This window comes from Polypterus senegalus, chromosome 1 (assembly GCF_016835505.1).
Source record: "Polypterus senegalus isolate Bchr_013 chromosome 1, ASM1683550v1, whole genome shotgun sequence".
In the NCBI taxonomy this organism is placed as follows: Eukaryota; Metazoa; Chordata; class Cladistia; order Polypteriformes; family Polypteridae; genus Polypterus; species Polypterus senegalus.
The window spans coordinates 177,442,980-177,470,137 of NC_053154.1; the positions used below are offsets into that span (position 1 = coordinate 177,442,980).

A 27,158-nucleotide genomic window follows, 5' to 3' on the forward strand; every position below is an offset into this window, starting at 1 on the left:
CATCATAAGTAGTACCAACACTCTTATTTTAGGCTTCTGACAACCCAATTTGGCATAAATGTAAAGATTTACCATTGTGTTGACTTTTGAAACGCATATGTACAAAATGGGAATCATATTGAGTTTTTTCTTTTCTTCTTTTTTTTCTCCTCAAAATATATGTGAAACATTCATGGTTCTCTCTGCCTTCGCAACAGCCTGTGCTTCGAATTTCCTGTTTCCTTCATTGCTGATGTTGCAGATAATCCAGAGGTCTCTTTAAACACTTTAGAAGGAGCCCATTTAAATTGTGGGTGTTGAAGACTTAAAAGTTGATTTGGAGTTAATTTCATGTGCTTATATTCTTTTTATTTTGGAATTTTTTCCTTATAAAATATCATTTTGGTCTACCAATGATGACAGCCTTTTGGACAGCTCTATTTATTTTTTTTCCTTTGAGTTTTTCATTGATGGACCTCAGCAAAGCTACAGGTAGGATTATTTATTATAATTCTTAGAAAACAAAATTGTAGTCAACAAACAAAGACATGTCAATCAATGTACTTTAGAAAGAAGTCACCTCCATGCAAGCTGCAAAAAAGATGCTCTTTGTTCATTTTGTAATAAATAAAAAAATTGCACATATTTTGATGGAACCTGTAACTTAATATGTAACAGGTTAAGCACATTGAAGGCAAATAAAGTTTATGAAGAAACAGAAATTTGGATTATTAGCATAACATATGCAAGTCAAGTAAATGTTTAGCACATTGTAGATTGACAGATATGACCCCATAAACCTATACCAGTAATTATTAAAAAGGTTATAAGTTATGTTGAATACGTGTACAAGGTTCAGAAAGTGCAGCAGAGGTCTTGCTTGTTTGTAGTGAAATGTTACCTTTCTGGCAGTATGATCTGTCTGAAAAAAGCATAGTTTCATAAATTATTTCATTTTCATAAATATACATCATGTAGGAACTACATAAAATAAACTTAATAGCTACAAGTTGAGCATTTTCATTTTAATTGTTCATCACATTTTCAATGTATTTTTTATTCTTCACATGAAATTTCACAGAGAACACAGTAATGCTAATTAATCACAAAGAATAGCATGTTGCAAACGTTCTGTAAGTATATTTGCAATTAGGATTAATACCCTCTATAGAGTGCAGAACAGTAAAAATGTTCATTTTACCTGGTGACAATTCAAGGTCCACAATCTAATTTCCAAGTTCTTCATAAATGTATAAACAGTGCAAAAATTTCATGAAAGAAATTATTTTAATAGACAAACCTGTCTGCATTCCTGCCATTATTACAGCTACAGAAATTGAGGATTTAAGATGCTGCCCTTTGCTGTAAACAAAAAAAACCAAAACTGTATATTATTATATTTTCTATGCAATGAATAGACAGGGGTGGCATGGTGGTGCAGTGGGTAGCGCTGCTGCCTCGCAGTTAGGAGACCCGGGTTCACTTCCCAGGTCTTCCCTGTGTGAAGTTTGCATGTTCTCACCCGTGTCTGAGTGGGTTTCCTCCCACAGTCCAAAGACATGCAGGTTAGCTGCATTGGTGATTCTAAATTGTCCCTAGTGTGTGCCCTGCAATTTCTTTAATCTTGCTCTTGTAGTATGGGGTCCATGTTATGACCTAAAAGCCATATTGAGGTAAAACTGAAAATTCTCAAAGTTTCCCTAGATTATCAGTATACTGTATTTATATATACCTTTCAGCTGGAAATTTGTTATTTTTTTAATAAAGGACAAATGCATCACGTATTAATGTAATGATTAACGTAATTAAAAAGACATGGCTCTTATCCATTAAAGCTCTTGTTAAAGCTCCGCTTCTCAATGGCAGCTCTTCTCCTGTCTTGAACCGCTAAAAGTGCAGCTTCATGTTCAACAGCTGCCAAGTAAACTCAACACAAGGCTTAGCTCTTTCCTGTCCTCAATGAGTCAGCAATCAGGTTGAACTGTATACATAGTACTGAACTTTTAAGGAGGTCGGCTTACTTGTTCCACCCAGTTCACATATAAGTCCATGTACCGAGATGTCACCTTTAAGACATGAATACACTGGCACAAAATCACAATTTCAATTTTTTTGCATTTTATGTTTAAATGTTTTCACAAGTTTTTCAGTCATTTTTAGCAAACTGGTAGAATGTTTTTCTTGATATCCATACTGGAAGATGACCTTCAACTGTTATATTGCTCACTATTAACCCCAACTTACCAAAATTAACAGGTAATCAACATCAATCTCAAAATAAGGCAATGATTACCATAGGTATTTTTAAAGTGGTATTTATGCATCATAATTCATACAAACATTACACTAAATTATTGTCACTATATTTTTAATGATATTATGAAAATAGCATGGTGTGGAATTTGAACATTTTATCCTACAATAAAGAAAACTGGAAGACCGTCAGGAGGCTAGAAGACCCTCAGACTAATAGGTGATGGTATATGGCCTCTAGACGTAACAGTCACAAAAAACATAGAAATGTACTTTAAAAGGTTTGACATATTGGAGGAGTTCAATCAGTCCATCAAGCATATGCACTTAGCTATGAGCTATGTTACCAAAATATGTCATCCAAATAGGAAGGGAAGCTTTTCAAGGTTAACGTCTCAATTACATTACTCAATAGTTTGTTTTAGATTCTCAAGTTTTAAAGAGGATTTTCTGGCTTCCAATCTTAAATATACTTCCATTAATTTATCATTCTTCTCAATTATGTGATACATTGTTTAATCAAAAGACTTCTACTGAATTAATTTTATAAATACCTCTGAGAAGTTTGAGGCCCCCTACCCCCATATAACCTCCTCCACTAAAAACTAAAGAAGTTCAATTATCTGAGCCTGCCAGAGTATGAGACACCCTTAAGTGCCAGGAAGCACTTGATCGCTCTTTTATACACCACTTTGAAAACACATCAGATCACAATGGGAAAAAATCATGCTGGATATCACTACTGATATGGACTGGGTAATGTGTTAGGAATGAAAGGATGCCACATGGTTTGATGGAAATTAAAATTATTAACTTACAGAGGGCTGAATTCAAAGACACCTCGAAAAAATGATGCACCAGGCTAGTCCATTTTGCCAAAATTTCATTGCAGCAACTCGAAATCATACTCAGTAGTTTGTATGGTCCCCATGTGCTTGTATGCATGCCTGACAACGTCCGGGACATGCTCCTAATGAGACGACGGATGGTGTCCTGGGAGATGTCCTCCCAGATCTGGACCAGCACATCACTGAGCTCCTGGATAGTCTAACGTGCAGCCTGGCGGCATCACATGGACCGAAACATAATGTCCCAGAGGTGTTCTATTGGATTTAGGTCAGGCGAGCGTGGGGACCAATTCCTTCATCCTCCAGGAACTGCATGCATACTCTCGTATTACATATTACATTATCATGCACCAGGAGGAACCCAGGACCCACTGCACCAGCATAGGGTCTGACAATGGGTCCAAGGAATTCATCTTAATACCTAATAGCAGTCAAGACGCTGTTGTCTAGCCTGTAGAGGTCTGTGTGTCCCTCCATGGATATGCCTTCCCAGACCATCACTGACCCACCACCAAACCCGTCATGTTGACTGATGTTACAGGCAGCATAACATTCTCCATGGCTTCTCCAGATCCTTTTATGTCTGTCACATGTGCTCAGGGTGAACCTGCTTTCATCTGTGAAAAGGACAGGGTGCCAGTGGTGGACCTTCAAATTCTGGTATTTTATGCCAAATGCCAATCGAGCTCCATGGTGCCAGGCAGTGAGCACAGGGCCCACTAGAGGACATCAGTTTCTGACTGTCTGGTCAGAGACACTCACACCAGGTGAGTGTGAGGTCATTTTGTAGGGCTCTGGCAGTGCTCATCCTGTTCCTCCTTGCCCAAAGGAGCAGATACTGGTCCTGCTGATGGGTTAAGGACCTTCTACGGCCCTGTCCACCTCTCCTAGAGTAACTGCTTGTCTCCTGAAATCTCCCCCATGCCCTTGAGACTGTGCTGGGAGATACCACATACCTTCTGGCACGTATTGATGTGCCATCCTGGAGAAGTTAGACTACCTGTGCAACCTCTGTAGGGTCCAGGTATCGTCCCATGCTACCAGTAGTGACACTGACTGTAGCCAAATGCAAAACTAGTGAAGAAACAGTCAGAAAAGATGAGGAGGGAAAAATGTCAGTGGCCTCCACCTGTTAAACCATTCCTGTTTTGGGGGTCATCTCATTGTTGCCCCTCTAGTGCATCTGTTGTTAATTTCATTAACACCACAGCAGCTGAAACTGATTAACAACCCCCTCTGCTACTTAACTGACCAGATTAATATCCCAGAAAGTTTATTGACTAGATGCTATACTCTCATTAAAAAGGGTTCCTTTAATTTTTTTGAGCAGTATGGAATGATGACCAGAACTCCAGCACTCCAGTTACAGTCTCACAATGTCTTACAGAATCTGACAGTAACATACCTTGACTGATACAATACATCAAAACATTTTAATTCACCGTTCTAATTGTTTCAGCTAAAAATGAATACATAGGGAGAGACACACACATACAGGCATGAGAGTTCTTGTTGAAAGATGAACAAGTGATAAGCCATCCCACCAAATGACTGCGGTTTGTGTCAGTGGCAGATAGGGTTACTGTGTTAAATGAGGAATTCACATTTTAGTTATCATACTCTTTGTTACTTTTCCCCCTGGGAATAATTATTAACTAAACATGGTTATATTAACTCTTTATCCTTTAGATATGCATGCTTGGTGTGTTCTGAAATGTTAAAAACATGGTAGTATGTACACAAGAAAACTGTTAGGCTTTATCACTATTCCTGATATATAATTTTAATAACTTCCTTTTTTTAAGGTCCTAAAATCAGTAAATGCAGAATTTCTGGTGTTCTTTTTCTGGAACCAATCCCAGCAGTGAATTATTCAAGTGCTGATGCAGCTTGTAAAACCCTGGGCCTCGTCATAGCCTCGCAAGATGATGTTCTGAAAGCTCTGAATCACGGTCTGGAAACATGCAAGTAAGAAAATCAGTCATACTGTATATAAAAGTAAACGAGTTCTGGAAATATAGTAGTGACAGAACAGCTCTCAAGTAGACTGGGATCTTAGGTCAGTTTCTCTGTTTGACAGAAAAGACTCTTTTACTGCATCCTATAGGGAGAATGTATACTGTATGATTCAACTGCTCTGTAAATTTGAACAGACACTGTATATGAATATATCACTGTTATGAAGAATACAATTTCCAGAAAATGTAATAGTAATGAAGTGTAAATTGGTGCAACTTTTAGTATACTGCAAAGAAGACTTTTATTGGCATTACCTGTATTTTAAAAACCAGAAGTGCTGAACTATTAGAAGTAACCAAAATGTCTTTCATTTAAATTAGATAAGAAGAAGGAGAAAACAAGTCAACAGCCAGGGATATTTGCCAATTTGCCCCCAATGCCATGAGACATAAGCTCCAGCCCCACATGACCCTCAACTGCATCAAGCAGGCTTGTTATGGTTCATTAATAATTAATACCACATAAGAAGGAAATTTTAAGTAGAGAAAGGAAAAAGAAAAATGAAAACTGTTCAATGCTTCTTCATTCTATTATAGCTTTAACTTGCTATCATTTATATTTAAATATGACTTTAATAGTCATAGTTTCCAGGCATATTTTAATTCGTAAAATTAAAACACTGCTCTATTATTTAATTCTAACCTTATCTGAGAGTGCTGTAGAGACATCACATTATAAATTGGGACAAACATTGTGCAGCACATTTTATCAGAAAAGGGAAAAGCAACTTTTTATTAGAAAAGCAATGCTGCCTAAATTGCATATTTTTATTACACAATTGTTTGTTGTAGTTTAACCATTATAATGTGTCTTTAAGAAAAGACAGCAATTAAACACAGGAGAACAACCTCAAATTGTTTGCACTTTCTTGATTTTTTTAAATCTGGGAGTGATTACAGTTCATTTCAGCCTATGAACAGACTGCGGCAATTAAAATGTAACAAGAGGCCTGCTTGTCAGTTTAGGGGCTGTGTACTGGTTACTATGTTGTTGTCATGAAGGGACGTCCAGCACTGTGCTTCATGTGACATCAACTGTCACTACGCATAAAAGATGGCAACCTTACTCTGTAAATTATCTGAGTTTGTGATTAATCTTTAAAAAGCTTCACACCTTTTCACTTGCAATTTAAAACTCTAGTGTCTTTTTCTGGTTACAGTGTGGCTTTGTTTCTAACTTGGTCCTCCGGTTCTGCTGTAGCTTGAAAAGCTACAATGGAGATGTCAATAGGGCATCAGACAAGCATGGGGAGTCCCAAGGGTCAGTGCCGAGTCTTTTCCTCTTCTCTTTACATACCACTTCATCTTACAGTGCTATGCTGAAGATATGTGGCTATACCTGTTGTTCCCCCCAATGGGAACAGCCCCAGCAGTTCTTAAGTGCCAAAAGATTTCTGCACAGCATGTACTTGTCTCTTAGCAGATGCTGGAGCTATCATTCTTCTTTTTCCTATCATGTAATCAGCTTCTGCAATTTGCTTTACGCTCAGTTGATGTCGCTACTCCTCTTTTTCTTTCTGCCATGTCACCTTCTCGATCAGTTTCCCTAAGTAGGAAAGACAAAAACTTCAATAACTTTGCAGAGGTTGCCACTAACCGCACTGTTTGCTTCACCAGCATGTATTACATGGTAATTTTTGGATTAGACCAAAATCAAGGTCTTTGCCTCAGTGTTCACAATTAATTGCATGACAGATAGATACAACACATGTGCCACAATTGTTGGCATCCCTGCATTTAATACTTTGTACAACCTCCTTTTGCCAATTGTGGCACATGCATTTTTGTTGAAAATATTTTTTCTTGATGAGGGCTTTGTTTTTCTTTGAATGAACTTCTTTCAGTTAAAAATCAGATGTTTCTCATTTTATCAGTGCAAGATGACGGTTCTTGTGGTGGGCTGGCGCCCTGCCCGGGGTTTGTTTCCTGCCTTGCGCCCTGTGTTGGCTGGGATTGGCTCCAGCAGACCCCCATGACCCTGTAGTTAGGATATAGCGGGTTGGATGATGGATGGATGGATGGATGGATGGATGATGGTTCTTCAGCAGATTTTTTTTCTAACCCTTCTTATTAATTTTTACAAGAGGTCCCAATAATAGTGGAGGGCACTGTATGTCTATAGATGAATTGATTTATCAAGGAAGGACCCTCATTCAAGAGTCAAGAGTCATGTCTTTAATTCAAAAGTCCTTTCCATAAAGCTATGGGTTTACCATTTATGTGCCTCCTTATAATTTAGGAAGTAACTATTTAACGATATTTTAGCAAAAAAATGCATTTTTCAGATTTTGAGCATACAGATGCTGGATAATGGATGAGTGGATAATGTGTGGTGTAATTTTATGTTCTCTATTCTGCATGAGAACATGAGATTAAAAATTCTTCTCTGCCAGCACTAAAGTACATAGGGCAAGTAACATATAAAAAAAATATATAATTTTTGGGGGGAGTATTCCATTAAGGGTTTCTTATGTTTCAAGGATGTTGGTACACCAGTACCACTTCATGAACATCTATTTTCCTTGTAGCCACAGAGGGCAATTCTTGACCGCAGATGTGGATCTTGAATGAGGTTTAAGAGTTGTTTTAAGTCAGACTCATATTAAATCTGAGGGTAGGAGGAGAGCTTTAGGTGAAATTTCAATGGTAGGAAGAAAAGAGGATAGAATGTTGAGAAAGAGAGATACAGGATGGTATTAGTGCTTCACAGTTCTTTAGAGGGGCATGAGGGCAAAGCATTCCGAACAAAATCTGCTTAAAAATTCCCAAAAGGGCAAAATAATATATATTTTTCTTAATATTTTGACGCTCTGAATTTAGACCTACCCCTACCCTCATTCACTTCTTTTTCAAAAAATAAACACAGCATATTTTTTATATGCATGCACATATGTGTGTGTGTGTGTGTGTGTGTGTGTGTATGCATGTGTGTTTGGGGCTGAAGAAAAGACAGCAGGAGGGTGCTCTTCTTGTTGCACTGACCCTCTCTTTGTGACTTTTTTAAGGACCAACGGATCAACTCTGCAGCTATAAGAATATGTGCTTTTTATTTCTTGTATTTCATTCAATTTGTTCTTTTTCCTGTTGTTTTACACTTTTATTGCTGGTGGTGCATCCAAGTCATTGTATGGCATTTAGGGTCTGTGTTAATTGCAAAGTGCACAAACTCATACCATCTTTTGTAGAGTGTCTGATTCAGCAATATATAATTCTGAATTAATGCCAGTGTGCAGCATGCCAGTTGGTGCTGCATGAGAGTGTGCCACACCTTGGATGTTTATTATGCCTTACAGATGTGATGACACAATTCAGGAGCACCATCTGGTGTCAGGTTGCCTAAAAGTGACAGCATTAATTGCTAAAGGCAGCAATTTTGTGGGTCTCAAAAAGATGTCCCCGTTTTATCTTTGATTACTAGTAACAAATATACCTTCACTGTTGTTTTCATCTTAAAGAGCTATGGTGTGAATGATGCTTCCAGCAGAAGAAGATGGCTCACTCTGCAAAAAATGATATTTATACAGTATGAACATCAAAAATTATGCCATGTTTGTGCAGAACTTTCACCAAATTGCTGCATGGAGTGTTTTATGAATTACTACCACAAGAGAGTGCTCTCGTAACATTCCTCTTATCCAAAATAATACCAAGAATGAAAAGGCATTGAAATATAGAATACAATAAACCAAAAACACTAAAAAGATACAAAAATAAGAACTTAAAAGCAAAACAAAAAACTTAAGATAAACTAGTAAGCTCTCTGATCCTAATTAACAGACCTCATACTCCCATCTATCAGTCAATGCTTTCCCAAATGTCACCTTTCATCTTCGTCTTCTCTCTCTTTCTATTCTCCTACCAGTTGAGCCCTCATCCTCACTCGTTTTTTTCTGACCCCCAGTGATTTTAGTCCCAGACAGGTTGCAGTCTTGACACTCCACACCCATTGTCATTACTGAGATAATCACTTCCAATGACAGGAATGCCAGATGAAACTCACCTTGTTAGAGATCTCCCTGTTGCCCCCAAGTGCCCTTACGCTTAATTAAGCACTAAACGGCCTGCACTTCATACAGTAATATGCTGCAGAGGTCCATATATTTTCTTCCAGATTATGTTACTTCCAACTGCCAAAATATGAAACTACTTCTTTGCTTATTCCAGTCACCCAAGCTGTTCTTTTCATTCAGTGCCAGCTTGTAATACTGGCTCATCATGGCACACATGGCAATAAATTTGAACATAATAATAACTTTGGGGGCTTTCTTTCAACAAGTATGTAATTCTTATGTATGTAAGTCCTTATTTTTCCTATGACCCTGTTGAAACTTCTCTTTGCCCTGTATTACCCTTTCCTGTTTTCTCTCTCCATTTCATTGTGTCTGTCTCAAGAGCATCATAACTAAACAGAAGACAATAGTAAAAATCAGCCATGAATGTTTCTAAGCTGAAAACAGAACAGATTTTTTCATTTGCTGCATTTACAACTTGCGATAACTTTCTCAAATCTGGTGGAAGTTGCTGCCACCATCTTTACTATTCGTTCAGCCGTGCTCTCCACAGGCTGCAGCCAGTGGGCCAGTTTGCCCCAGATTTTGAAGGCCTGTGCTCTAGTAGGCCATTTCGGTTGGAACTGCTAGTCTCTGCACCACTGGGCCTGGAAAGCCAAGGTGAGCACATAGCAGGCAAGTATTTACCTCTTCAGTGTAAGGTAGTTTGTGGCCGCGTTGGGCTTCTAAGGTTAAAAATGGCACCAGGAGATGAGCCCAATCACACTCTGCCCATCACTATTGGATGGCCGTGCACTTGAGCACCAACAGTAATGTCTCCATGTTGTCCCTTGACCTCACTGGGATGAGCAACTGAGCAGAGCCTTGGCTTCTCCCATGATTCGCATTGACAGCCTCATGGCATGACTCTGCATCAGTCATTTCAGCTAGTTGCAGCTGGGTGATTTGGTTTGCCAACTGCCGTACGAATTCTGTGAGGCTGCCAGGACCTGCCATTACCTTGACCAGAATCCAACTGACTTTACCATCTGTGGCCGGGTGCAGGAGTAACAGAGTGCCAGATGAAAATTTGGGCTGCCAGCCTGGTCATCTTGCTTAATATCAAAGAAAAATAAACAAAAGAAGCACCCATCTTGGCATCATTGCACCTGCACTTTAGGGCCAAAATAACAACAAAAAACTTTAAGGAAGCCTTTCTCTCAATGGGGTCACTTTAATTGAGCGCTCCGTCTGGTAGTTTGCCTTGGCAAAAAATGAGAGCTCCGTCATGGAAGCCTAAATTCTTATAGACGGGGCACCGGCATTATTGGCCAGAAGTATCAGTACAATTCGTGTGTAAGCAGCAGTGTTCGAAAAAATATCACTCATGAATAAAAAAAGTACAACTCTCTGATTTTTATCCACAAATGCTTCAAAAATAATTTTCAGACTGTCTTTCTGTGACAACATCAGACACAGCAGTTGAAATTTATGAAGCAATAACAAAAATAAACATAAACGTTAATAATAATTTCTAGGAAGATAAACAGCTAATTTACAATTTATAATTTTGTTTCATTATCAATCCTAATGCGTTCTTGCTCTGCACAGAAAACATCCCCACCTATCACTTGTGCACTACACTGGTTCTGGTTTTCGCAGCGTAATCATATTAAACTAATAATTAGAACACAGCTTCTCAGTGCATGTATATTCATGTCTAGTTGATGCTTATACAGTCATGGCCGGAATTATCAGCACCCCATTTCTCCCAGACAATTATTGGCATCTTTTCAAAACGATGGGTAAATCGTTTTATTTCAAACATATGATGCTCGTTTGAACTCACCTGTAGCAAGAAACAGGTGCTGGCAATATAGCAATCACACCTGAAGCCAGTTAAAATGGTGAAAAGCTGACTCAACCTTTCTGTTGTGTGTCTGAGTATGCCACACTAAGCATGGAGAACAGAAAGAAGCAGAGAATTGTCTGAGGACTTGAGAACAAAAATTGTGGAAAAATATCAACAATCTCAAGGCTACAAGTCCATCTCCAGAGATCTTCATGTTCCTTTGTCCACTGTGCGCAACATAATCAAGAGGTCCACAACACATGGCACTGTAGCTAATCTCCCTGGACATGGACGGAAGAAAAAAATTGATAAAAGACTGCAATGAAGGATAGTCCGAATGGTGGATAAACAGCCCCAATCAACTTCAAAACATATTCAAGCTGTTCTGCAGACTCAGGGTGCAATAGTGTCACCTCAAACTATCCGTCGACATCTGAACGAAATGAAATGCTATGGCAGGAGAGCCAGGAGGACCCCACTGCTGACACAGAAACATAAAAAAGCCAGACTGGAGTTTGCCAAAATGTACTTGAGGAAGCCAAAATCCTTCTGGGCGAACATCTTGTGGACAGATGAGACCAAGGTAGAGCTTTTTGGTAAAGCTCATCATTCTACTGTTTACAGAAAACGGAATGAGGCCTACAAGAAAAGAGCACAGTACCTACAGTCAAACATGGTGGAGGTTCTAAGATGTTTTGGGATGTTTTGCTGCCTCTGGCACTGGATGCCTTGACTGTGTGCAAGGCATCATGAAATCTGAAGACTACCAAAAGGTAGTGCGGCCCAATGTAGGGCCCAGTGTCAGAAAACTGGGTCTGCGTCAGAGGTCATGGGTGTTCCAGCAGGACAATGACCCCAAACATACCTCTAAAAGCACCCAGAAATGGTTGAAGACAAAGCGCTGGAGAGTTCTGAAGTGGCCAGCAATGAGTCCGGATCAAGATCTGATTGAACACTTATGGAGAGATTTCAAAATTGCTGTTGGCAGAAGGCGCCCTTCAAATCTGAGAGACCTTGAGCAGTTTGCAAAAGAAGAGCGGTTAGAAATTCCAGTTGAGAGGTGTAACAAGCTTGTTGATGGTTATAGGAAGCGCTTGATTTCAGTTATTTTTCCAAAGGGCGTGCAACCAAATATTAAGTTGAGGGTGCCAATAATTTTGTCCAGCCCGGTTTTTGAGTTTTGTGTGAAATGATGTCAGATTTGGCTTTTTTTCTCTGTTTTTTTGTGTTGTTCCAATGCACATAAAGGAAATAAACATGTGTATACCAAAACATTTGTAATTGCAACAATTTTCTGGGAGAAATGGTGCATCGTCTGGGAAAATTCCAGGGGTGCCGATAATTTCGGCCATGACTGTAAATAATTATATGTGAAAAATTATTGCTGTTACTGTACTGTATATATGAATAAATCTATGCAAAATGTATCTTAATTTTCCTCCATTCGTCATCTTAATTTTCTATTTGAATAGGTTAACATATTAAGATATGTTGGAGGGTAGCAAACTGAAGCACTGCCCCACCCCAAGAGGCACCAACTCTAGCTACACCACTGAGCTGCACAATGTCCTTTTATGATATTCAGTACTGTTTGGTCATTGAGGGTTCAATGTTCCTGTACCGTTTAGTCTAGCAACAAATACATTTCACTGTACTGTGCCCAATTATAATGACAATAAGGTAACTTAAACTGAAGTCATAGGTTTCCGTGGTGTGTAAATTTAATTTCCCTTGGTATGTCTCCACAATGGACTTATTTACAGCTAATATAGCTGACTGACCATGTCACACTAATGGATAAGATGGCTAACTACACTACTATTTAAAATTGACTCTCTGATCCTTGCTTCAAGGCAAATTTTCCATGCAGACACATCACTGAATGCTGAAAGGCCCAGGAGACTTTTCAAATTTTAGTTGCTGTAATCTAATTAGCCATCATTACAGCTCAATGTATAAAGTTGTTACTTTCAAGAATTGCCTAAGAATATGTGCATAGCCGTTATTTCTGCATGATATTTGTCCTTGTCCACTGCAATTGCATCTGTCATCATGAAACTTTAATTAAGTGACAATCACATGATGGAAGAAACAAGAAAAATAAAAAGGCAGTCTGTGACTTTCAGTCTTTGCTTAAACATTGCGCTCTCTACCTGTACTACTGTGAAGATCTTTGGTCAACTTCCTTAATGTTTTTTTCATACATTCTTTTTTTATATTTTTGCTCTGGTTTGTATTTTTTTTTTTATAAATTGGATCCCTTTTTCTCTGCCTTCCTCCTTTTGTTTGCTAATCTCATTCTTGTCTTTTGATGTTGCCTTTTGGCTTTGTCTTTTCACCTCTTATGGCTTTGGTTAAGTCTGTACTCCAATCTACACTTACGGTGCTGCCTAAAGTCTACTTGGGGCGTGCTACACATCACAGTCCAGCCACTCAGGTTTTGCAATATGAAAGCCACGGGTGAGTTGCAAGCACTTCTGCCTCCATGATGCAGCTTGTCAACATGCTCTTAACAGAAAGTCACTCAACCAACTGGTTGGTACACTGCCTTAAACACTGCTTGTGCTTCCACGTTCTCTGTTCCGTCTGCCTGACTCATGTCTCCAGATAGTTATTTGTGAATCAAAATTCTAATAATTTTTTCCCATGGTCACTGTATGCAGCCACTGCCGTATGGATGGATGGATGACTGCACTGTTTTTATAACTTTGATGGGTCAACATACTGGAAGCATGTCTTAGCAAAAAATGGTGTTCAGAATCCATGCCTGTTCTGGCAGACTTCATATTTAAAAAGAAGAAAACAGTAATTACATAATGCCTAGAATTAGGATATTAAAGATAACATTGTGTAAATGGTAAAAAGTCAAGAAGTTCCATGAATAAACATTTTGATAAACTGTTTTACATCATGTAAATTCTCATTTTTTTGTAACAGATTTGGTTGGAGTGAAGAGAAAGTTTTGCTGCTTCCACGAATCCATGCTCATCCCTCCTGTGGCAAAAATGGAACTGGAATAGTCAAGTGGCGTAATTTTCTAAATACAACATTCAATGTGTTTTGCTTCAATATATCTGGTAATTACCCCATTAGTTATTGCATTTATTTATTGCTATCATTTTCATAGTTCTGTGACACATAGTAATGTGTAATTTTATTTTGGTCTGGCATAAGGCAGATCATGCTTCCAGGGTTCAAATACTGTACCTGTACCAAAGATGCACTTTCTACCCATGATTGTGCAAGCTTTCCTGCCACATACCATACCAAAGACATGTCTGTTAATTGTCAAGTCTAAATCTGTTGTGAATGAATGTCATAAACATGGCAAAAGGGTGTAAGACTTCCAAAAAGTAGTAAAAAAATACTTTAGGACTTTCATTGTCCAGTGTCACACACGAGCGAATAGGAGGCAGCTAAAAGGCTTGAGTAATTGTAATGCTACATCATACCAGGGGGTGGCAGACTGTGCTGACTGCTCTTTCAGTTCCTTACAGACCATTCCTGGGAAATCCTGCCAGGTACCGTCACCTATGATGATGTCACTTCCAGTTCCAGCACCTCTGATGACATCACTTCCGGTCTCGAAGACGTCATTTCTCTTTCCAGCATAAACAACATCATTTCCTCCACCAGCCTTTAAAACCGTCATCTTACCTCCACATATGCAGCTCTGTTTTGGACTCAGTCTTGTGAACAACTTTCTTTATTTCAAACGTTTTGCAGCCAGGGCATAATACACAGGTGGCTGCCCCAAACCTTTGTATTTGTCTGGAGTCGTTTTGTGACATCAGATTTATCTTTAATCTAGGCAGCCAGCTCCCAACCAGTACAGACAGGCTTCATCCCACAAAGACCTGGGGCCACATGCATAATGACGTGCGTAGAATTCACACTATAATTTGACGCAAGCACAAAAGCGGAAATATACTTACACACACAAAAATCCAGATGCATAAATCTGTGCGTTCACCAACTTCCACGTTCTTCCGCTACATAAATCCCAGTCAGTGTGGAAATTAACGCACGTGCACGTGCCTGCTGTCCCACCCTGTCTCCTCCCAGAATTACGCCTCTTTGAATATGTAAATCAATATAAATAGCCCTTAAGCTCAGTTTTCTGTGAAAAAACAATGGCAAAACCATGAGGAAAAATAGAACAATTTCAACGAATACCAAGTGGAGGCAAGGAAAAACATACTGTTTGTTGGTTTAAACAGTGGTACAAATAAGAAAAGGAAGTTGATTGAGTGACATAGCGTGTCAGAGAAACTCGAAAGCTCAAGTTCACAAACTCGCACAGTGCCCGAAATAAAAAAAAGTTGTCAGATATCAAATTCGCCATGAAAAGCCGAGTCGTAGCCCACCGTCTGAGTTTCATATGAAAGCTTATTAGGGTACAGAGAAAAAAAAATAGGCACACAGTGGGAAAAAAGCACAAAATGTCAACTTTAATCTCGAAATTTCCACTTTAATCACAGTTTATTTTGTCATTAAAGTAGAACATCATAAACTTCATCTTAAAATCGTTTAATTTACTAGTTTCTCAAATCCCATCGTAACTAAAGTAGCACGTTCATTGCTTTGTTTTGTATTTGATCTTCTATGTGCTTTATTTGTGTGAATCACTACGTGCTTCTGAATTTTCTCTTTCTCCGACAGGACACAGAATCCATTACATTCGTAATATTACAGCTCTCTGAATAATTATAATACTGAGATGTATACTTGATATAATTTTCATGATAATAGGAGTTAAAGCATGTTATTAAACATGGGAACACGGTGGCGCAGTGATTGTGCGTGACCTTCGATGAAATAATTTATTGCAGCAGTACTTTTTCTTTCAAATGTACTAACCTTCAATTCCTATCCTTACTTTTCTTTCTCCAAATACCCAATCGCCACACAATCAGCTCTGTAATAGACGTTAAGCCATCTGTAGACTTATAATGGCGATTCTTCAAAACTTTTAAGGAACATTGAAATATCTTCGTAGTACATGTTTAATTATTCTATCCTTCACGCCAGTCCCAGCGAAGCATACAGTGCGAGACAGAAACAGTCCGTGAACGGAGCACCAGATCCTTGCTAGCATAGCGACACCGTGTTCTTTAATTATTAACAATATAGATTATTTAAATTAAGTTAAAGTTTTATCTGTATAATATAATAAACATATTTTGCTGCATTTCATCTTAAAAATGATATCGTCATCATATGTAAATACACGCTTTATAAAGTGGCTCAGGTTGTGTAATATAACTGTATCGCAAGTTTATAGTGAGGCAATTGCACTTATAAGTACAAACAGTTCTACAAGGAGCACATAATGGACTGATTCAGTGCATTTAGAGTTCTTGGGATGAAACTCTTTCTAAACCGCGAGGTCAGTACAGGAAAGGCTCTGAAGCATTTGCCGTGTGAGAGCAGTTCCAATAGGAAGCATGGCTGAGGCAGCGTGTGCTTGATGCTTTATACCGATAATTCTCTTTTTGATCAGCTGCTCCGAGTGGTGCAGTGAAAGTAATATGGAAAAAGATGATCTGCTGTGGCAACCCCTAATGGGAGCAGCAGAAAGAGAAAAAGAAGGTGCAGTGAGAGTAACAACGTTAAAGCAGTTATGGTATTTGGAATAGTTTGACCATTCTGTTGACCATTATATTGTTACAGGTTAATTACAATCAGATGCATTAAACTAATAAACAATATGCAATTAATTTCAGTGTATTTATAAAGCCGCATCAGGGATGTGGATTTGAAAAAGAAAGGATAACTACATAGGAACAGTAGCATTGCTTTGACACTGGGTGCCACCAGTCTGCAAAACCGAGGGGAAAACTTGCGTACAGCAGGGTATGAGCTACCGTGGAAATGTGTGTGGCTTTACGCCAAGTTTAGATTTTATACATCACGATTTGTACATGGAAATGTTATTACTCAACATTTCTGTGTGTATGCACCATTTATACATGAGGCCCCTGGTTTTCAAAGTTTAAAATGTACCATTAATATTTAAAAAAAATACCAAAAATGTCCCAAAAGAGAGGGGAACTGTAAAACCTCTAGCTTAGAGACAAATCCAATACAAACTCTTTGCATATGAGAATTTATTTATATAAAAGCAAAGAAGCACAAACAAATGGCAAAGGCAAAAATACTTGTCAAAAAAGGCAATCCAAAGCAAACAAGTCCAAATATCATAGTCCAATACTGAAAGCCAAAAACAAGTAGAAAAAGAATCCCAAGCCAGAAAATGAATGCTTACAGTAGCACCATATGAATGTCAGAGAACTATTGGCAGGAAACTCTCTAAGACCTCAATATAAAGGCTGAGGGTGATCCCAACAGCAATGAAGTAAGGGTGGTCCCACCTCTTGGGTTTCAATACAAAACACAAGGATGTAAATATACTTGAATACATAAAACACTAAACAATAAAAGAATGTAACTATATTAATATAAAATACTCTAAAATCAAGAAAAAGGAAAACAAACACAAGCAACAGGAGAATGGCAGCTTGTATCACAACAAAATCAGCCTCTCAGATGGATGGCCTAGGCGTTAATTATATATTTTGCACCTGATGCTGCCAGCATAGTGAGTCGCAGACAAACTCCCCCACCCCCCCCCTTAAACCATGAACAGAATTTAGAATGTTTGGGAATATTCTGATCTCTTAGAGTGGCACTGGCTGCCCCTGCCACTCATCACGTGTTCTAATGCTGCAGGAACAGACCACAGACAAAAATTGTCACATTATTGCATTGTTTAATCAAATGTTAGAGATTTTAAATTTGGTTTATTTTTGCTGGAGTAAATTACAAAGAGACATAAACAAAGGAAAGCCCACTGACTTGGTTGGCTGGCTTACTGGTTTCAATTTCAAATGTATCCTCTATCAGTCATGCCATTTTTGTAATGCCTGGCGCAGTAAAGTTTCCGTATTCATGTTTCTATCACACCAAACATTCACAGTGTTAAACTAGAACTCATTACCACAGCCTGGGAGGTCACTCATTTTTTACCTGCCTGGCTAAGCTGATGACAGCAAAATTCTGAAATAAATTGCAGAAGAAGATCTGTAGCCAAGTGTGCATACAGTTGCAACCTTCTAAAAATAATAATTGGTTTTCATGGTTGTAATCCACATAACCAAATGTCGTTTATTACAGATACAAAGACTAACTCCTGTGACACCACCATCCATAGCACACCAGCCCCAACATCATTAACATCAAAAATGATCATGACTACAAGCACGACTCTGACCGTCGGTAGCGTCATGTCAACTACATCTCTGGTGTCAACAGTTAGAAGCTCATCATCTTCCACATCCACATTCAGCAGTTCATACCAAAGAAAGGCATTGCTGCCAGCCCATGAAGAGGAGCCTAAGCATAGAGGTAAACTTGTTTACATGCCCTCTATGTTCTGAACAATTTAGTACTGTACAAAGACAGCTGCATGAACTGGGAAATCTGCATAAAAGTATCTATCTAAAAGCTATAAACATGAAAGCAAGTTAAGGCTAATGGAGGACCCACAGTCCACTTGAGCATTTGTGGTGTAAGATGAAACAGACCTGTTGAGAAGAAGCTCTAAGGCCAGGTCATTTTCAGGATACACAGTGCATCCAGAAAGTATTCACAGTGCATCACTTTTTCCACATTTTGTTATTTTACAGCCTTATTCCAAAATGGATTAAATTCATTTTTTTCCTCAGAATTCTACACACAACACCCCATAATGACAACGTGAAAAAAGTTTACTTGAGATTTTTGCAAATTTATTAAAAACAAAAAAAAACTGATAAATCACATGTACATAAGTATTCAAGGCCTTTGCTCAATACTTTGTCAATGCACCTTTGACAGCAATTACAGCCTCAAGTCTTTTTGAATATGATGCCACAAGCTTGGCACACCTATCCTTGGCCAGTTTCACCCATTCCTCTTTGCAGCACCTCTCAAGCTCCATCAAGTTGAATGGGAACCATCGGTGCACAGCCATTTTAAGATCTCTCCGGATTCAAGTCTGGGCTCTGGCTGGGCCACTCAAGGACATTCACAGAGTTGTCCTGAAGCCACTCCTTTGATATCTTGGCTGTGTGCTTAGGGTCGTTGTCCTGCTGAAAGATGAACCGTCCCCCCAGTCTGAGGTCAAGAGCGCTCTGGAGCAGGTTTTCATCCAGGATGTCTCTGTACATTGCTGCAGTCATCTTTCCCTTTATCCTGACTAGTCTCCCAGTTCCTGCCACTGAAAAACATCCCCACAGCATGATGCTGCCACCACCATGCTTCACTGTAGGGATGGCATTGGCCTGGTGATGAGCGGTGCCTGGTTTCCTCCAAACGTGACACCTGGCATTCACACCAAAGAGTTCAATCTTTGTCTCATCAGACCAGAGAATTTTGTTTCTCATAGTCTGAGAGTCCTTCAGATGCCTTTTGGCAAACTCCAGGCGGGCTGCTGTGTGCCTTTTACTAAAGAGTGGCTTCCGTCTGGCCACTCTACCATACAGGCCTGATTAGTGGATTGCTGCAGAGATGGTTGTCCTTCTGGAAGGTTTTCCTCTCTCCACAGAGGACCTCTGGAGCTCTGACAGAGTGACCATCAGGTTCTTGGACACCTCCCTGACTAAAGCCCTTCTCCCCCGATCACTCAGTTTAGATGGCTGGCCAGCTCTAGGATGAGTCCTGGTGGTTTCTGTAACCTTCTCCAGATTTTTGCCGCGAGACAATTCCTTTGACTTCATGCTTGGTTTGTGCTCTGACATGAACTGTCAACTGTGGGACCTTATATAGACAGGTGTGTGCCTTTCCAAATCATGTCCAATCAACTGAATTTACCACAGGTGGACTCCAATTAAGCTGCAGAAACATCTCAAGGATGATCAGGGGAAACAGGATGCACCTGAGCTCAATTTTGAGCTTCATGGCAAAAGCTGTGAATACTTATGTACATGTGCTTTCTCAGTTTTTTTATTTTTAATAAATTTGCAAAAATCTCAAGTAAACTTTTTTCATGTTGTCATTATGGGGTGTTGTGTGTAGAATTCTGAGGAAAAAAATGAATTTAATCCATTTTGGAATAAGGCTGTAACATAACAAAATGTGGAAAAAGTGATGTGCTCTGAATACTTTCTGGATGCATATTATGGGAACTGGCCCTTTGCACTTAAGACAATGGTGATTTCAAATTCTTCCTTTGATAAATGGCAGATCAACTTCCCATTAAGTAGGTGAACCAAAATGGTACCTCATAAATGGTTATGCTAGCTTCACCAAAGTTCAAAATAACTTTAATTAAATTCAAAAAATTCCTTGATTTTTATTTAATATGTCACATTTTTGGGACTTTTTCCTTCATGAATTACAGTGTGTATTCCATGAAATATTTCTATTTCACTGTATAAGAAATTATATGACCATGAAGCACTACTATTTAAGACTATAATACAATTAAGGATATAACTATTTGTAATTTATTTCTCTGCAGGTTTAACCCTGGCATTATTCCTTGTTCTTGGTATACTGCTGTTATTTGGTATAATTCTTGCATATTGCTTTAGAAGAAGGTATGTGCTGTGTTTGTTTAATTTATATCTATTGTTTTTTATAAATATTATACAAAACATTGCTGTAGTAAGGTACTTCATGAAACAGTAAGTGCTTAACTACAAAACCATAGGTGTTTAAGGTGCATTGTACAAGTTGGTGCTGAACAAAAGAGCTGGGGTAATTCTTTAGGGACCCCATTCAAAATTCAGTCAAATAGGCATGAGGCCTGGGACTTCTCCTCTTTTTATCGCTTACAATTTTTTTCAAATGCTACCTCAATGCTTTGCCTTAGGAGTCTTTTTGGACCTGATTCAGATGTTTCAAACCAAATCTATTTTATATTGAATGATCCTAGTTTTTATAGTATACTATGAAAAATGATTTGACTCCTTCCTTTTTCTGTATATTGTCACTATGAGTGGCTTCAGATTTTTAGACAAAATTTCACATTAAAGGATCCCAAAGTTAACATATAACATAATTTCTAAATTGGTACTTAAAATATTCAAGTAATAAAGTTGTTCCTGCACTGCCCTTGTGAAATGGCAATTGTCCCCTTGCTTATTCACTCAAGCAGTTGACCAAAGTTAATTAATAATTAGACAAATGGAACATAGCAATATCTGATTGTAGTCAGCTCTATCAAGTGTAAACATCACCATATATTGCCCTCAGCATGGCAGTGAAGTCATCACAATGAGGTTTCCAGAAGAGCACACTTCAAAGGAAATCCCTGAAGTGTTGTGGAATTAAATTGTTGAAACATACCAATCAGCAAAGTGTTACAAAGTGATTTCTAATGCTTTGGGACTCCATCACACCACAGTGTTATTTATTATCTCCAAATGGAACTGTGGTGAATCTTCTAAGAAAAGGCCAGTCTACCAAAATTACCCCAATGGCCAGGCAGCAACTCATTCAATAACCACAGATTATCACAAAATAACATGCAAAGATCTGCAGGTCTGTTTAACCTTAACTAAAGTCAGTGTTGCTGACTCAAAATTAAGAGAGAAAGAGACTGAATAAAAATACTATTCATGGAAGAGCAGCAAAACACCAAGAGGAACATCAGTGCTCATGTTGAATTTACAAAGAAACATTTAAGACAATCCCCAAGCCATTTGGAATAACTTTCTATGGACACATTAATTAAAATTAGAACTCTTTGCAACAGACAGGTCCAACTAGCATAAACCTAATATAGCGATCAGCAGTAAGAATGTTATAACCACAATAAAACATGGTGTGGGAATACTTTGCTGTCTCAGGACCCGGAAAATTTGCCATTATTGAAGGAATCAGGACTTCTGTACTTTATCTGAATATTCTGAAGGAGAATGTTTGGCCATCTATAAGTGAGATGACGCTGAAGCATAATTGAGTTATGCAGCAGCACAATGGCACATAACACAAAAAGAAAGCCTATGACTAAATGACTCAGAAGAAACAAAATTAAATGGACTGGACTGGACTATTCAAAGTTCTGACCTGAAACCCAATAGATATGCTGAGGTAAGACCTGAAACGACCAGGTCACAATCGCAAACCTACCAGTGTTTCAGAAATAAAACAGTTCTGCCAAGACGATTAGGCTAAAATTCCCCAACAGTGATGTGAAAGAGCAAATTATAAGATGTGTTTAGTTGTGATAATTGCAACTACAAGGTGCTGTAATCATTTATTGACACTATGGTGGAATTAATCCTTCAGACAAGTGAATGATAAATAGACAGATATTACTGTATTGCCCCAAAGGGGCAATCTTTTTACAGAACCTCAATAAATAAGTATTATAACAAACAAAAACAACCCCCTCAAATGCACACCAGAGTTACTAAAAAGAAAGAAAGCTTCTGACTTGGTTGTCACAGTCGCAGTAAGCATTATGTAGGCATATTGCTGTTGGTATAAAGCAGCCCCAGTAGTGTTTCTTGACACACGTCTGCCAAATAATTCACTGGCTGAAAGTGCTCACTGTTAGTGTGTCAGAGAACGGATCTACAGCAGTGTTCATAACGTCACACAGTTTTATTTTTATTCTCTCCTATGCTTATCGCCAAGGAGTCCAGCGTGTGTCCCATAAATGAGCCTACCTTTTTAATCAACTGAAGTTGAAGTAATGTTACTGGCACAGCACACCACAACTTCGAAAATCACACTGATCATAATAGAGAGATAGGAATGCTGGACAACTTTGTTTCTTGAGGAGTAATCATTGATAATAATTATTTCAAAACTATATTGTGTGTTCACTTAGGTTCCTTTATTCTAATACTGTATTTTGTCTGATTCTGTTCGCCATGAAAAACCTAAACGAAATAAAGGATATTAGGAGCAAGACAAATACTTTTTTGTATTACTGTAGAACAGATGATATTTAGATCTTTTCTATGACCCTGTCCAAAAGTACCAGGGTATTTTTAGCTTTTTGTATGCATTTTGGCCACTCGCACACATGAAAAACTCCTTCCAGGGTGAAGATGTTTAGCTTATAACATTAGAGTGAGCGCCGGTATCTTCTTTGATTGACGTTAGTGTGTAAACCATTATTTGTTTTGTGCAATTTTGCACAATTGCAGTCGTAGCTAAAGTAGTACTGGTGTTAAAGTTGTTAACGGGACTTTTTACATGTTTATATTTAAACATGCTTTATCACTATATTGAGGAACACGGGTGTCAGAATGCACTATGGAGGTCAATGCTACATCAAACAAGTGTTAATTTATTGACGGCATAGTGAAATGGCTGGGTAGTGTTCATGACGCCTGTATCTTCTCAGATTCCATGTTGAACACACATTTGAAAAAAAAGGGTGAAGGACATTAATCTAAATGAAATTCTCCTTGCTATCTATGCTTGTTTTGTGCTTTTGATAGTGGATTTTCGCATTTTCATGGGAGTGGAGAATTTTTTAAAAACTAGGGGCTTGCCCCTGCTTGCTTTGCTCGCCAACCCCCGGGCCTGAACTACATGCTAGCCACTTTGCAGTTCTGCCGCTCACGTATGGTGATGTGGATGTATAATTTAAACAGATTTTTATTTTCATGGGAAGTGTTACATCTGCATAATAAATGTATTTTACATTACAGCGAGTAATTAATCATATGAAAAAAGAGTAGAACGTAATAATCTGCAAGTAAATTAAGTTTCATGTTGCGTTAGAGTTATTCGTTGCGCTAATACGATTTTGTTCTATTTGGCTTTGAAATTAACATGCAAATACTTTTTAAACTTATACTTTTACTGTAAAACTTCAGTAAAAACAATTTTTTAAATCAAACATTTGTATTGCATTTAATTTTTATTCTGTGTTTGGACTTTCATCATGACAACACAACACATAACTACCGTGAGTGAATATCGTTTCCTTCTCTCTATTAAATAAAACAGCTTTTTCAAATGTTTAGATCTGAGATTTGTTAATTGTCTTTGCAAACGCTATTCTAAAGGAAAACTGTTAACGTTTTAACATGAAAGGTATATCATGATCTCCTTTGTGTCTAAAATTATCCACAGGAGATGTATTACATTACCTTTATTGGATGCATCCTTCTTTCTACAATAATTAGTGCGGAAGAATCTATCTACGGTTGTAGAAATTCTTTGGGATATTATAAGTTGATGTTTTCATCTTTCACATGATCACCACCAACTGTTTCAGCATAGTCATTTTTTCTGTTGATAACCCTTCGTGCTGAAATTCTTCAGTAAGATTTGGACATAATACATCTTCTTTAATTGGGAACTTAAAAAAAACAAAAAAATATAAGAGCTGAGACAGCTCCATGTGCATGGTTGAATATGGTTGAGAGGAGGGCATTACATGAAAAAATCTCATGACCAAAGTCTCGTCTCACAGGACTTGAAAAAATCTTCCAAAAAGTCTCGTCTTGTCGCAGAATTTTTTTATATAATAGAGAGATCTGTGTGCGTGAGGACAGGATTTTTTTTAACAACAAAGGAGGAAAACTCCCTTTTTAAAAAACACTCAGGTACGTGTGGACAAAGTCTATGTGTTGTGATATATTGTGTTGAAATGTTTCTCCTTTTTGTAAATTTGAGCAAGCAATATATCATAAATGCAGTGGAAAGTCCATTAAAGTCAATAATGGGTAAAAAACTGACCAGAAAAGACACGGCAAGGTAAAAACACTTTTTAGAAGCCTAACAAATTATGGTATGTTTTACCTTTTGCTAACTGAGGAAATTTAGGATGCTTTCACTGATTTCAAACACATAACTTAGGTAAATTTCAATTGCGGAAGTCCATCCTTCCATCCATTTTCTAACCCGCTGAATCTGAATACAGGGGTCTGCTGGAGTCAATCCCAGCCAATACAGGGCAGGAACCAATCCTGGGCAGGGTGCCAACCCACTGCAGGACACACACAAACACACCAAGCACACACTTTAGGGCCAATTTAGAATCGCCAATCCACCTAACCTGCATGTCTTTGGATTGTGGGAGGAAACCCACGCAGACACGGGGAGAACATGCAAACTCCATCAGGGAGGACCCGGGAAGCGAACCCGGGTCTCCTAACTGCGAGGCAGCAGCGCTACCACTGCGCCACCGTGCCACCCAATTGCAGAAGTTTTTAGGTTTAATCATAGTTATACAGTATACACATGTGTTTAATGGGTAAGCATTTATAATTAACTCATTGATTACACAAAATTACACTGTTAGGACCAGTCATGCTCACAGAAACAGGAAAGAGCACATCCCAGCTCCTTAGTGTCCAAAAGAGTTCTCCAAAGAGCCCCAGCTCAGTCCCATGTCATTCAATGTACAGATACCAACAAAAGCCAATGTTGAGATGTAGACCTGGGCAAGCAAAACATTTTAGAGCTAAACTGAACAGGTATAAAGTCATACAAACATTGATCCAAAAGTCACACAGGACAGTCAATGAGACAGTAATGGCTAGAAACAAACATCACACAGCAGAAGAAAAGCCAAATAAGATACAACCCCATGAAGACACTAAGACATAAAACATTATGGAACCTCAATGGTAGATGTTGCAAAGGTAGAAAAGTACACAATGCTAGAGCAGGTTCATCATCTGAGGTTCTCCTTGTAATCTGCCTTGCACTTCCATCATTGTACTGTTATGTAGTTAGGATTGCAAAGTAGCACACACCAATAGGAGTGGTAAATGTAAGGCTAAATGAAAACAACTGGCAAGGGGCAGCAGCAAATCCACTAACAGTGTCTAACAGAGTGCAACAATCAAACTCTAACTTATGAGCTACCCATTTTAACTTTTTCTCAGAGTACAGTGGAATTCCTCTCACATCCTAAAGACATGAAGGTTAAGTTGACTGGTGACTCAAAAATGGTCCTAAGTTAGTTTCTTGTTTCACCCAGTGTTGGCAGTGGCTCCAACGTCCTGGGCTCAGGATTTTGAATTTATTATTAGTGTACGGTTCCATGAAAAAGTAAGTAGAGGTAATGAGGTAATGGCAGATACAGTACTTTTAACTGAGCACAAATGGGTTAGATGACCTGCTCATGAGGATAGAAACTAAACTAGCAACCATGTGTTAGCCACCATACCATACTACCAGCATTAAGGAGGTTTGGAAAATGAACACGTGGATTAACATTACTGAAGTGAGACAAGACTACTGCATAATCTCTCAGATGTCCAACTAAGGAGAATACATACAATAGATCTAATTCATAAAAATTAAAGTTAGCACTCTTTTATTCTTATCACTCCATGTGGTCCCAGTAACTGATATACAGTATAACTGACTTCAATATTCAAACAAACACTGCAGGTGAAGACTTGCCCTGTGCAACTCATGACATCTCTGCATGTTCTGTCTCGGGATGATTCACATTGGTGGGCTCATTCTCTTCCACCCAAGTGAGGCACCTGCACAAATGTGGGAGTTTTTTCTCCAATTTGAGTATTTTCCTTCCATGACAAAGTCGAAATCTTTTCTATTTTTTTATATTTGGATAATGACATTATGTGTTCTAGAAGATTAATTCTGGCGCCCTGCTTGGGGTTTGTTTCCTGCCTTGTGCCCTATGTTGGCTGGGATTGGCTCCAGCAGACCCTCGTGACCCTGTAGTTAGGATATAGTGTGTTGGATAATGGATGGAAGGATGAATACTCAACTAAATAAAAAAATCATTTGCTTTGCATAAAAATTAAATTTCCAAAGAAACTAAAGAAAACAAAAATGCTGATATACTGTATATGCAACGATTCATTTTTAAACTTGTTCTTTTAAAAATATATGGCAGTCCGAACCTTCTCTCTTGTGTTCTTTTCTAAAGGTGCAAAAAAATTGTTACAAAACCTGAAGACCAAAAAAATGAAGCAATAGAAACGAAGGTTCTGAATTGTAACTTGGCTGAGAACGGTGAAGGGCAAAATGGAAAACAAGAAGAAAGGCCACAAGAAAATACCGAGAGCACAGAGTGACATACAAAAGCCAACTCCTGATGAGAGAAATCCAGTAAAATATTAAATTTCAGTAACAAAATGCACATGTTGTGTGTGTCTCAGTGTAATAACAATAATAATGTTTTTTGTTTGACAGCAATTTTGTACAATTTGAAGAAAAATCTATTGTGTAACCATATATTAGTGCAATAAAATATGATGGAACTACATATAATTGCTGGAAA

General features: G+C 38.4%; 1 protein-coding gene across 1 annotated transcript; it reads left to right on the forward strand.

The window, feature by feature from the left end:
- Positions 1 to 182: 182 nt before the first annotated feature.
- lyve1a (lymphatic vessel endothelial hyaluronic receptor 1a) lies at positions 183 to 27,158 on the forward strand. Its single transcript, XM_039763582.1, has 6 exons — positions 183 to 471; positions 4,886 to 5,048; positions 13,877 to 14,016; positions 18,116 to 18,346; positions 20,442 to 20,520; positions 26,805 to 27,158. The coding sequence occupies exons 1-6, from the start codon at positions 393 to 395 to the stop codon at positions 26,950 to 26,952; spliced, it is 840 nt and encodes a 279-aa protein (XP_039619516.1). The 5' UTR covers positions 183 to 392; the 3' UTR covers positions 26,953 to 27,158.